The 12,764-nt window shown below is 41.0% G+C and overlaps 1 protein-coding gene across 8 annotated transcripts in view; it reads left to right on the top strand.

The window, feature by feature from the left end:
* Positions 1-12,764, top strand: part of EVI5L (ecotropic viral integration site 5 like) — a 76,561-nt gene that overhangs the window by 49,824 nt on the left and 13,973 nt on the right. For 6 of the 8 annotated variants that reach the window (XR_009761363.1, XM_061616656.1, XM_061616655.1 and 3 more), the window contains exons 10-14: positions 983-1,043; positions 1,564-1,617; positions 2,675-2,707; positions 10,548-10,688; positions 11,948-12,076. Coding sequence is in view for 7 of the 8 variants with exons in the window: in XM_061616656.1 (XP_061472640.1) it covers positions 983-1,043; positions 1,564-1,617; positions 2,675-2,707; positions 10,548-10,688; positions 11,948-12,076 (418 nt within the window). In the remaining variant the exon portion in view is untranslated. The remainder of the gene's footprint in view (positions 1-982; positions 1,044-1,563; positions 1,618-2,674; positions 2,708-10,547; positions 10,689-11,947; positions 12,077-12,764) is intronic. The other 2 variants (XM_061616660.1, XM_061616661.1) reach the window with 2 other exon arrangements.

Below are 12,764 nucleotides of genomic sequence, written 5' to 3'. Positions count from 1 at the left end.
AGGTTTTTCCTAGCAAGAGGGACCTGATTAGTCTGAAAACAGAAGATAAGGGAAGAAGGGAATTAATTGGTGTTTTGCCAGCTGATGGGTTTGCCAAGGAAAAGAGCAGAAAGGGAGACTTACTCCCTGTCCTTGTTCTGAGAGGCTGGGGTTCCATGTGTTGAAGGTGAATTTAGAAGAGTTTAAAACTTCTGTGGCAACAAAATAAATCTAAAGATAAGGGAAAGGAGGGTGGAGCAGTCCACAGGTAAGCTTTCTGGGCAGAGAGGTGGGGTCTCTTTGGTAGCCAAAGATTCCTAATTACTGAGGTGAAAAGCTTCAGCTCTTATCTCAAGTGGAGTTTGAAATTTAACTTAAAAACAAAGACCACAGATTGTCTTGCTAGCAGAAGGTGTTAAAAGTTTTTAAATGGTGCCAACCAGGAAGAGTTTGTCTAAAAGGTTTGTGAAGTGGCTTCTACAAATGAATCTTATTCTGCTGTCCAGGTGAGATGGGGAAAAGAGATAAACATATATTTTGAGCCCTGCTGGAAGGAGCCTCCAGACTATTGAAAACTACTGGATTAGTAATTTTGAGGGACGGGGTAGAAGGAGTGACATTTAGGTGACCATATTCTCTAGAAGTACTCTGATGATCTTTGGTTTAAACTTGAAATGGCAGAGGTTTACAGTGAAAGGAGACAAGAATTTATCATGTGCTGTTGCAACTCGATTTGCCTGACTGAGTCTCCCTTGAGGCCTCTCCAGGCCAAAATCAAACCTTCCTTCTCAGGTGCAGGCTAGCATAGCAAAAGCTGGATTTTTACACCATGAGCCCCACATGTTCCTTAAACTGTAACCTGAAATATACTGCTTTGTATGTGATTAGGAAAGATCAGGGGTTAAACACATAGGTCTGCTGCCATCATATCAAGTTTATCTCTGAGTATCTCCAGAGTTTTGTAGGGGGAAGCTGGGTGAACTGTGTTTTGCCTTTGTTACAGACTAGAGAAGGAGTATACAGCGATCAAAAACAGAGAGATGGAAGAACAGATTGAAATCAAGGTAAGCTGTCTTTTTCTCGTACATTCCTGCACTTATCTTGCACATACCACAGAACAAAATTATGGGAGCCCCCCCCCCCCGTTGCTTCCTTTCTCAAAATAGCGTGTCAACTTGTTGCTTCTTCTTATTGCCCCAAAGCAAGGCCTCAAGACACTGTTACCCAAAGGGCCAATATCCAGACCACATACATCATGTTGTCACATAATCCTTTCATATCAGGACCTAGAACTCCTGGTATGGTAGTTCTTTAATCTATTGTAGGGGCATGTAATCTTTCTACAGTGTCCTCTGTTTTCACAATTCAAGCAAAAGATCAAGAGCTCACTTGTCTTGGGACCTTGGTGTAATGTAGTGTATATGGTGTAATTTTTGCTTCCCTGGTTATTCAAGCAGCTGGTTGTGCAGATGGCTCTAGCTTAGGTGTTCAGGACATCAGCATAATTTTTGTATGCTGGCTATCTCTTTACAAAAGCTCACGCTTACACATTAGAATGCACGCTGACTTTGATCTTGCTTGCAGAGGCTCCGTACTGAGAATCGCCTTCTGAAACAGCGAATTGAAACCCTGGAGAAGGTGAGGAGTGTACCCAGCCGCATGAGAATTCACTTCCTCCGCTTCCAAACTAGTTTGGCCACCAAAAATGAGGCCTTACACAGCTGCCTGTCTGAGTTGTCCAAAAACACTGCTCAGGGTGCTAACCATTAGTTTCTGCGGTATATCCTCAGACTGCTGTGGGTATGTTTATTCCAAGAGAGTAGAGAGTAAAATACGTTCAAGGCAGTGTTACTCGGCATTTTCACAATCTTTGCTGGTAATGATGAAGTGGTAAAACTTTAGTGATCTGCTCCCTGGACTCCTTAAGATGGGAAGAGTATTCTGCAAAAGTACAGACACATGATTATATTGTCAACCCAAAAAGCTTTAGTCTGGATGATAACTTAAACAGAAGTAGCTGGTATTTTCTGGATAACCTAAGCCTGTTAGCCTGTCTTGTGGCTGACTTCATTGTGCAGCAATTGAATCTTACACTGTTTTTCAGCTATGCTAAGACATATGCCTCAAATGACCTTGTGTTGTGCTAAATATTAAAGTTTTACCTGAAAAATATAGAAGATCCTTGGTGCTGTTTTGATGTAGGCATAAGAACATGCTGATAGTTATCTAGAAGAGATCTTGGAGTCCAGAGGCAGCAGTTCATGGGACTTTCTCATTGCAGACTTGCATTTCTGTACCTATCCTAAATATCTGGACAACACATGTGTGACTCCTGAAATAATGGGCCTCTTCCATTGATCTAATGGGCAATGAAATTATAGGCTGCTGTAGCAATTGCAGGATTGGGGTGAAGTTAATATAAGACATTGTGTGCTTGAGGGAATCCATATTTGTTTGCCTTCCCTTATGGACAAGCGCATGCTTGCAAAAGTGCCATCCTTTCTCCATAAAGAGAAATGGCACACTGCAGATTTGGGACTGTTCCGGAATGGAAGTTCTCTCCTTGGGCTCTGTTGGGATCTTTGTCTTTGTTTCTGCTGTGCTTCTAGCTATAGAGTGCTTGTGTGACTTTTGTATCTTTTTCTTTTCTTCATCTTTCCTTCCTTGTCTGGATCTTCCTCTTCTGGGTCTGTAGGAGAGTGCTGCCTTGGCAGATAGATTGATCCAGGTATGGTACAACCTTTTAAGTTTCCAACTCTCATCTTGATACTTCATTCCAGCCCAGACAAAACACTTGCAATCTTGTCTTTGTGCACTGCTTGGGTTTATTTGGCACTTCCATCCAGAAGAGTTCAGGCTGACAATTAAGTATTTTTTTAAATCATCTATAATCCTGCTCAGATATTCTTTAAAAGGCAATGCTCAAGTTGTGTCCATTAGATCTTGTGATGCTGCAATCCTTCCTATTCTATATATAGCTAAGGATGTGAACTCTGAAGCTGTAGCTTTTCACATCACTCTTAACTAATCAGGCTTTGGCTAGAACAATGCTAACTTATGCCAGCTCTGGCTCTTGAAGAATCAAATTTTCTACCAGAGGCAAAGTTAGCTGTATAGGCTGTGGCTGGCTAAAACTGGTTTTAGGGCTCAGGGCTGAGAAACTTTGGGCTTAGGTAACAATGCAGCGCAGAACTACTTGGTGTGGGTGGGGAAGAGTGATGAAACTATGGTACCTCCATGTAAAAATTACTACAGGGGATTATGTTTTGTACTATCCTTACGTCTGGAAAACAGCATGCAAATGACTATGTATGGAAATTCCACCTTCATAGGAAATTAAATGTCTTTCATATAAATGTCAATGACTACTTATTCTGCAGAGTCCTAGAAGAAGAAAAAAGACTTTATTAAAGCTGCAGGGGTACAGCTGGAAGCTTTCTGAAGTTGTCAAAGTTGGGCTTTGAATGTGCATCTTCTACATAGTATCTTTTTATCCAAGGATATTTTTTCTTCCAAGTCACCACTATATAAACTATAGCTTTAAGGAGAAGCATGGCTTGAAAACCATTAAAACTAGTCTTAACTGAATGTCTCTTTCTGATTTTTGTGTGGAAATGCATGGGAATAAAATGTTAAGGATTCTGAAAAATTAGGTTCATAATAGCATGGCTGTTGCCAACCTGGTTCCCTCCAGATGTTTTGTATTACAACTCCCATCACCCCAGTTAGGGCAGCTGAGACAGATGGGAATTGTAGACCAAAGCACCTGGAGGACATCACGTTAGCAAATACCATTATAGCAAATTCATTTCATACAGGATTTAAAGTTTGGATACTTGAGATCAAAGTACTGTACTTCGCTGTGATATAATTAAGGATTATATATTACTCTGGTTGGAATTGTTAACTGCTCCACACCACATGCCTTACATCTCCTTGGTTTGCTTCTTATACTACAGGACTCATGTTATATTATTGCCTCAGATGCCTGCAGACAGAGAGGCAATTCATATAAATACTTCTTGGGTTACAATGCCTCTTCCCTTGCAATCAAATACAGACATGGGAGGCTTAGAAGATTAGGCTTCAACTCTATTTATTATGAGAATTAGTAAATCTAAAAATTAGGAGCCTTATGTGAAAACTCACAAAAATGGAAAAGATTTTACTAGTGCTAGCTGTGCTGTTTGAGGCTATGAGGTATGGAATGTAAAATACAAAGCCAGGCAGCAGGCAATACTGTTTCTTCACCTGTCAGTGTAAGAAAGCAAGAGAATAGCTCTCCTGTCTAAGAGTCATCAGATACCGGTTTCTTTTAGTGGAGAGCCCTTGTGAGTTCTTTCACTTTCATGTATACCTGCAATTTAGTTCAAGTATTTCTTATTTTGTCTCCTAATCCTTTTACATAACCTCTTCTTACCTAGGCGCTCAGATTAAGAGATGTCTGTGTTCTCTAGATCACTCTCCCTCCAACTACAACAATTAAGAATCATGAAATAAAGCAGGGTAGAGCCACGTGTTCAACGAAACTCTTTGGCAATAGGAGGTGGGGGAATGTTTTCTGAAGATCTTCCCACAAAAGTCTTTTTTCACATCAGTCAGAGTCTTTTGTTCCCAGTGCTTCTTCAATGCCATTTTTTAAAAATTGGCCTCATTTCTAGCAACAGTGATGAGACTGCACTGCCCTCATTTCATATTTGTTGCAGGTAGCCTTAGTGGTGTTGCAGAAACAAGCTGGATTTGCAACACTTGATGCTGTCACTCAGAAGGCCTGTCGGGGCTGGGGAGAGGTTTACTCTGCTGCTGGGGGTGGGTAAGGTGGCCACAGGCTTCCAAACTCTGTGGCAAGGTTGATGGAGAAGGAGATGCTGCCTTTTACAATCAAGATTAGACGTGTATTCAAAATTATGTAAGTTTGAAATAAAAGACTACAAATCTTTATCATGAAGAGAGGAGTATAACAAATTGGAGAAAAGAAAGAACATAAAGGCCATAACAGAAAATTCTGTAACTTTGGAAATGGAGAACCTTCAATCGGAGTAAAAAAAGAAAAGAAATGGAGAACCACATTCAAAATTATGAAGAATGGGCAGATAGTTCCCCATGTAGGACATTACAAGCCCCCATGTTTCTTTAGTTGAAAAACTGCATCTTGAGATTTATGGTAAGCAAGAGGGCAGTGCCCTCTGAAAAAAAATTGCCATAAAGCCCCCCCCGCATGTCAAATGTGTATACATGTGTACATGTGTGTGAGAGAGAGTGAGAGAAATTGTGGTGAATTTTACATGAAGCATTCATTGTTTGGGTCTTGGTTCTTTATGTTTTATGACTCCCAGTTCTGACAATTGTAGGGAGAACACAGAAATCTCTTGTGGGTAGAAGGCACATGGAGGTTGTATTTCATAGTAGCATTTCCAGTAGAGTAGATGTATCGGTGCATCTTGATATTTTTGTGTCTTAGCAATGGAGCCTTCATATACCCTTTCCATGTAACACTATTTTTCCTCCTACATATTTGTGTCTTTGGTACATACATTCATGTACAGCTAAGGGTAGTACTTTGGCAAAAGTATATATAATGCCTCCCACTATAGAAACACTACAGTGCTTCTGATGGGTCCCAGACAGTCACCAAGTGGTTCTTAATTAGACCTGATAGAGGAGCTACTTTCCAGCAGGAAAAGATTTGGGGTGGGGAGGAACCATGATGAATGCAGATGGTAGTATTCAGAGAAGGAGAACCAATATGATGTTGTGGTTGAAGTAGTGGGCTTGGACATGGGAAAGAGTTTCACATCCCCTCTGACCAAGAAGCCCACTCATTGGCCACAGGCAAGTTGAGAATACCTCCCAAGGTGGCCATGAACCTAAAACAACTATTCTGAGCTCCTTGGAGAAAAGGCAGGATGTGAATGTAGGAAATAAAAAAGGTCTACATGAGCAAAACTGATGAATACCAAATATACATGGGAAAGCTGAAGGAACAGCTCTAGTGAGCTGAGACCTTTCATGGAAATTATTGCAGTGAATGAGCACATGTATGCTGCTACTTAAAAAACCTAGATGTTTTTACATGTAGTCTACATGGCCTACATGTATGCTGCTACTTAAATAAATAGATCAGTTTTAATATGTACATAGGAAGCTTCCTAATACCACATCAGGCAATCATTCTGTCTAGCTCAGTGTAGTCTCTACACTGACTAGTAGTGGCTCTCCAAGGTTTCAGGCAGGGGATATTCCCAGCCCTTCCTGGAGATGCTGGAGATTAAATCTGGGACCCTCTGCACGCAAAGTGGATACTCTACCATTCACCTACGGCCCTATCTTGCACTATTTTACAAGTTGCTTGACTTGGGAATTGTTGCTGTCATGTAGTTATTGTTTGTTTCAGCAATTCAGCCAGCAGCCTAGGGCAACTTCACTATGCCACTGGGAGGAAGTTTGTAGTAGCTTTGAGAAAATTACCCTATCTGCATGGTGAGCAACTGCACATGAATAGCAACCACCACATGGCAACTATTAAAACTGCTCCACAACAGCACACAGTAATGCTTATAATGCAGGGGTCAGGGTCAAAGGACGCACCTGCTTTATAGGGCTTCTGCATTATAATGAAAGCCACGTTCTGTAAACAGTATTTTACTTGGGGGACATAATCTTCCCCACAGTATAGCCAAATACACAATACAGTGAACCATGTTATGAGCTTCCACTGTATTTTTTTTTCAGTTTATCAAAAACGGAGATTAAGACTTCATATTATGTTTACTCCCAGCTGTGAATCAAACCTGAGAAGCATTTATCCTTTCTCTAAATCGGGAGTCACCAATGTGGTACCCTCCAGACTACAACTCTCATGGTCCCTGATCTTTGGCCATACTGGGTGGGGCTAATTGGAGTTGTACAACGTCTGGAGGGTACAACAGTCCAACAACATCTGGAGGGTACTTAGTTGCCTGTTCCTTCTCTAAACCTATTACATTCCTTTTCTTGCAGGGCTCTAACCCTCTAAATCCCAGCTCCCTCCCAAAATTTGGGATATGTTTTATGCGATTCTGTTGCTCCACTAGCCACAGGTCCCAGACTGGGTGCCAAACCCCAGAGTTGTAACTTTAGCAGCTGCTTTGCATTTAATCCTCGAGCCACATGAGTTTTCCATATTTATAGCAGCATTGGTACCAAGGACAGAAGGTTATTAGCTTTATCACTGGATGTTACTCTGTCATTTGGAGTTCCCCTAATCCATTTCCTGCTCTGCCACTGGTGCTCTCTGATTTTGCAAATTGCTTTGGATGTCTGGACATCTGTTCCTTGTATAAATAATATGGCTGATGACACTGTGTAAAGACAAATTCCTGGAACATTATGTTTTCACATCTTATGCTGGTATAAATATTACAGTTTCTAGGAATCACAAATTTTAACTAATAAGGCATTTATCCCTTAGATTTGCAGCTAGAATACCTCAGAATTCTTGGTTTCTTGCCCTCCCTTCCTGCGGACTATTCATCTCAAGTAGAATCTAGGGGTACTGAATCTTTCCCCCTGTAATATAACAGACCCTCACTGAGCTTGTAGATCTGGGGGCTGTACTGAGTGGGGCTTGTGTAGATTTGGAGGGACAGGAAGCCTTGGGGACAGTGTTGCACAGCTGGAATGAGGAGCATGAGAGCTTGCATTTCTGTGCTAGATGCCTGCAAGGAGTTGCTAATCTTAAAGCACCGTATAGATCAAAATTATATGCAAAGCACAACTGCATCAGGGCGATGGGTTCCAGCTCAGCCTTTTCACTAAAGTGTTAGCTTAGCTTTACATACATGTGAAGGATTTGACATGATGGTGCCTTCGAAGGAGAAATCCCTTTCATATGCCTTGTGATGTCATACAGTTCTGTGCTGGATTTTGCCACAGGTAGCATTAAAAGACTGAAAAATGGGTAAAGCCTACTTGCATAATCTATCTGTATGGCTGGCACTGAAGCAATGTTTTAGGAAGCCCGGATGCCAATTGATGCTACTCTGCTTACCACCATTTTAAAAAACAGCAAATTAAGAACACAAGAAGAGCCCCATTGGATCCGATCAAAGGTCCATCTAGTTCAGCATCCTGTTCTCACGGGGCCAACTAGATTCCCATGCGAAGCCCACAATTAGCTCATGAGCACAACAACATTCTTCCCACTTGGGTTCCTACCAACTGATATTTAGAGAAAGACTGATACCGGAGATAATATAGCCATCATGGCTAGTAGCCATTAATAATCTTTGCCTTCATGAATATGTCTAAACCTCTTTTACACCCATCCAGGTTGGTGGCCATCACTGCACCTTGTGGGAATGAATTCCATAGTTTAACTATGCACTGTCAGAAGTACTTCTTTTTATCTATCAAGAATCTTCCAACATCCAGCTTCATTGGATGTCTCCAGCTTCTAATATTATAAGAAAGGGAGAAAAACATGTCTCTATCCACTCCGTGCATAATTTTGTAGGCTCTGTGTTGCCCCTTACTTGTCTTTTTACCAAAGTAAAAAGGCCCAATTATTGTAGCCTTTCCTCGCAAGAGAGTTGTTCTAGCCCCATAATCATTTTGGTTGCTCTTTTCTGAACTTCTTCCAGGGCTACAAAATATCCTTTTTGAGGTGTGGTAACTAGAACTATACACAGTATTCCAAGTGTGGTGACACCATAGATTTGCATTATGGCATTATGAGGTTCCCTCCCCACTCCCCATTTCCTAATGACCCTTAATACGGAATTTACTTTTTTCAAGCTGCCACACAATGGGTCAACATTTCCATTGAGCTATCCGCTAGGACTCACAAGACCTCTTTCCTTGTCAGTTATCATTAGTTTAGACACCATAAGTATATATGTGAAATTAGGATTTTTTGCCCCAATGCACATCACTTTACACTTGCTTACATTGAACCACATTTGCCATTTTAAGTCCCCTTCACGCTTTGGAAAGATTCTGTTGGAGATCCTCACATTCTCTTTTTGTTCTTACCAGCCTGAACAATTTGGTATCATCAGTTACTGATTCATGAGATGATCTGCCCTGTTATTCCATGACTGCTAACCTTACTTAGGAGTCTTTGGCTAGGGACTTTATCGAAAGTATTTTGAAATTACAAGTACACAATATTGATTTGATCACCTCTATTATTAGTTGCAGTAGTAGAAGTAGTCGCTTTTCTCACCATTTTACTCAAAGTGACTTACATAACCAAATGTTATCCAAATGCTTATTGATACTCTCAAAGGACTCTGAAGGTTAGTGAGGCAGGCCTTAGCCTTGCAGAAGCCATGCTAATTCTTTTTCAGCAAGACTTGTTCTACATCAGCAGTGGAAAACCTCCAGCCTGTAGACCAAATTAGGCCCAACAGGGGTCCTAATTTGGTCTTTGATGTTGTTTTTCCCAAGCCGCATCCACCTGTCCCATATGTAACAATTACATATTTTTGTTAGAAGTTCAGCAATTTAACATTAGAGTTCTTTAATAGCTCTCGGGTGGTTGCCTTCTGGACCTGGTGATTTGATTGTTTTTTAGTAACATCTTCTGCAGTGAAGATAGATGCAATGAATTAATTCAGCTTCTCTGCAATCTCCTTTTCCTCCTTTAGCATACCTTCAACTTCCTTGTCATCCAAAGGTCCAAGTGCCTCCCTAGCCGATTTTCTGCTTCTAGTATATTTAAAATTTTTGGTGGTGGTGGTGGTCTTAATGTTTTTAATGATGTGCTAGAAGAAGAATTATTTTTGCATCCCTTATTGTCGTTTTGCATTTCTTTTGTTAAAGTGTGTGTTCTTTTTTGTTCTCATGAACAAGACTTCTATTTCCTGGTGGAAGACTGCTTGCCTCTGATTACTTCCTTTACTCTGCTTGTTACCAAACTGTCATCCTCTTAGCCTTGGCAGTACCTTTCCTGATCTGCAGTATACATTCTAGACCAGCTTCTGTCATTATGGTTTTGAATAACTTCTAGGCATTTTGGAGAGATGCCTTTTGGAGTTGCCTTTCAACTTCCTTTTTATCAATCTACTCATTTTTGAGAATTTTCTTCTTTTGAACTCAAATGTAACTCTTTTGGACTTCCTTGGCAATTTTCTGTTTACATATATGTTGGATTTGATAGTGCTGTGATTGCTGTTCCCAGTCAGTTCTGCAATACTTAATCTCTCACCAAATTTTGGGCACCACTTAATGTAAAGTCCAGGATTGCTGCCCCTCTGGTTGGTTCTGTGGCCAGTTGTTCTAGGGCACAGTTATTTAGAATATCTCAAAATTTGTCTCTTTATCATGACCAGATTATGCATTTACCCAGTAACTCATTATTATATTTTTTCCTTTGGATACTTCCTTGATTTTATTGTTCATTTTAAGATTATCTTGCACATTTTGATCAGGGGAGTGATAATATGTCCCCAGTACTAAATTACTCTTGGGACCTGGTATTGCTACCCATAGCATTTCTGTTGTGATTGCTTGTCCGATATGTATCATAGAAAAATTGTAGATGGGTGTGTTTCTCTTCAGATAATTGCTTCTAGTCTCTTTTTCAGGGCCAAGTTACCCGTGCACAAGAGGCTGAAGAGAACTACATCATCAAGCGGGAGCTAGCAGTGGTTAAGCAGCAGTGCTGTTCAGCAACAGAGAACTTGCAGAAGGCCCAAAGTACTATTCGGCAAATGCAGGACCAACAGGTGATGTACTAACATTACAAAAGAAGCAGCACAGGTGGGGGTGGGGAATTAAAGAGGTGTAAGTTAACTGGTTTGGCCTTAGTATTGGTGGTTTTTCCTGAGATCAGCAAGCACAGGGCCTTTCCCAGCAAGCACAGTCCTCTCCTGTGACTAGCTTTTTTTCTTTTCTTTTTTTCTAACAGCACAGAGCACTCAAATTCTCGTGTGTGTGTGTTTTAATTTTTACTATAGTTTGGTCACTCAATTATATCCTTCTACTAAAGGCCAAACTTCACAGGAGAGCCTCGTGAATATTTATATATCTGTCAAATTTATATCCATTCTCTTCATCATAACCAATATCAGGGCAGGTCATAGCAATAAAAAATTACATAAAACAATCAATACAAATTAGTACAAAAATCAACAATTCAGTTAAAATATGATACAGAATCACTCCCTCTGTCCCTTCCTACCATGCAGGCCAATATTCGCTCTCAAAAGGCTTGAAGAAAGAGAAATATTTTTAGTTGATGCTGAAAATTGGATCTTGGTTGCCAAGTCTGTTCATGGGGTAAAGGCTGTTCCACAATTGAGGTACCGCCCCTGTGAAGGCCCTATTGTGAGTTCTAGCTGTCTTCAAGGGTAACCCCATGCAGAATGCATTGCAATAGTGTAACAGAGAGGTTATTAAAGCATTGGTGACAGCGACAGGCTATCCCTGTCCAGGAATGGCCATAACCAGAGAACAAGCTGGAGCTAGAAATTGGCACTCTGCACCTCTGAGGCCACATTGGCCTCCAGTGACAAAGTGGAATCAAGGAGTACCCCCGGACTATGTACTTGGTCCTCGCTTCCCACTTAAAAAAAACGCACAACTGAAATGGATCTCCATGGAGGACTGCAATATTGATAGAGCAAGAGGAGTGTTAGGCTCTTTCTCTATGGGCAGTGTTTTGGTCAAAAATCACTCTCCCTCAATTGTTTCTCCCACCCCTGAGGATAAGAAAGCAGCTGAATGAAGAGGATGTATGAGGTTTTAGTAGGTAAAATAGCCCACAGCAGAAGTGTTAAGCATCTCTCTCTCTCTCTCTTTCCTTCTATTCTGATCAGATTCACAACTTCCCTGCAACTGCATTTCAGTAAATGCACATATACCATTGGGAGATTGTTCACAGCTCTCCCACATCATATCTAGTTTGGTCATGGTTTCTGAATTGTTTATTTCACTAGAATAAAAACTGTTGACAATATCAGAAAATGTTTCTCATCCTGTGCAGGGAAATCCCCGCTTCTCTGAGGAGTTTGTGAGTCACCTGGAAACAGAGCTAGAGCAGTCACGCCTGAGGGAGTCTGAGACTCTGAGTGCACTTAAAGAGATGCAGGACAAAGTGTTGGACATGGAGAAGGTACATTGGTTGCCCATTCATTTCTGGGCCCAATTCAGGGTGCTCCAAATATCTGAAAAACCGCCTCCTTCCCTACAGACCCTCTTGGGTGTTAACAGCAGAGGGAGCCCTCTTGGTAGTTCACTGTCCTCAGAAGGTCGGGGGGGGTTGGCCAGGGAAAGGGCATTCTCTGTGGCAGGTCCTTAATTATGGAACCCCCTTCCCACAGAGGTGCATCTAGCACCTTTACTATACAGCTTTTATTGTACTTCTTTACCTTGGCCTTTGACACTTGAGATACACATTTTTGGGACCCACCCTATACTTGTGGTTGGAATTTGCTTTGTGACCTGCTCTGGGACCTTAGGGTGAAGGGCAGGTAATAAACCAAATTCTTCATCATCATCACTGGACTAGGATAAAAACATGCATGCATTAAAAAGCAGCTGACATTAACCTAGGCTAGTAGGGCCTGAACTGTCTGAAGCCTAATATAGATGTCTCTGCATTGCTCACGTAGGTGAAGATTGTAATATAGGGGTAAATTCACACAATTGGTTTCGACAAGCAAAAGTCATGAGATTACTTTTCCTGGTTGCTTTTCCATGATTAGTATTCCTTTTTTGAATATATACCTTGAACTTACATCAGTATTTTTCCATAGAAAAACAATTGAAAACATATTTTAAGGACATGTTTAAATAAGGGA

The sequence above is a fragment of the Rhineura floridana genome, chromosome 3 (genome assembly GCF_030035675.1).
Source record: "Rhineura floridana isolate rRhiFlo1 chromosome 3, rRhiFlo1.hap2, whole genome shotgun sequence".
NCBI lineage: Eukaryota > Metazoa > Chordata > Lepidosauria > Squamata > Rhineuridae > Rhineura > Rhineura floridana.
The sequence above is the reverse complement of the archived record's forward strand: the minus strand, read 5'-3'. Positions and strand labels throughout refer to the sequence as shown.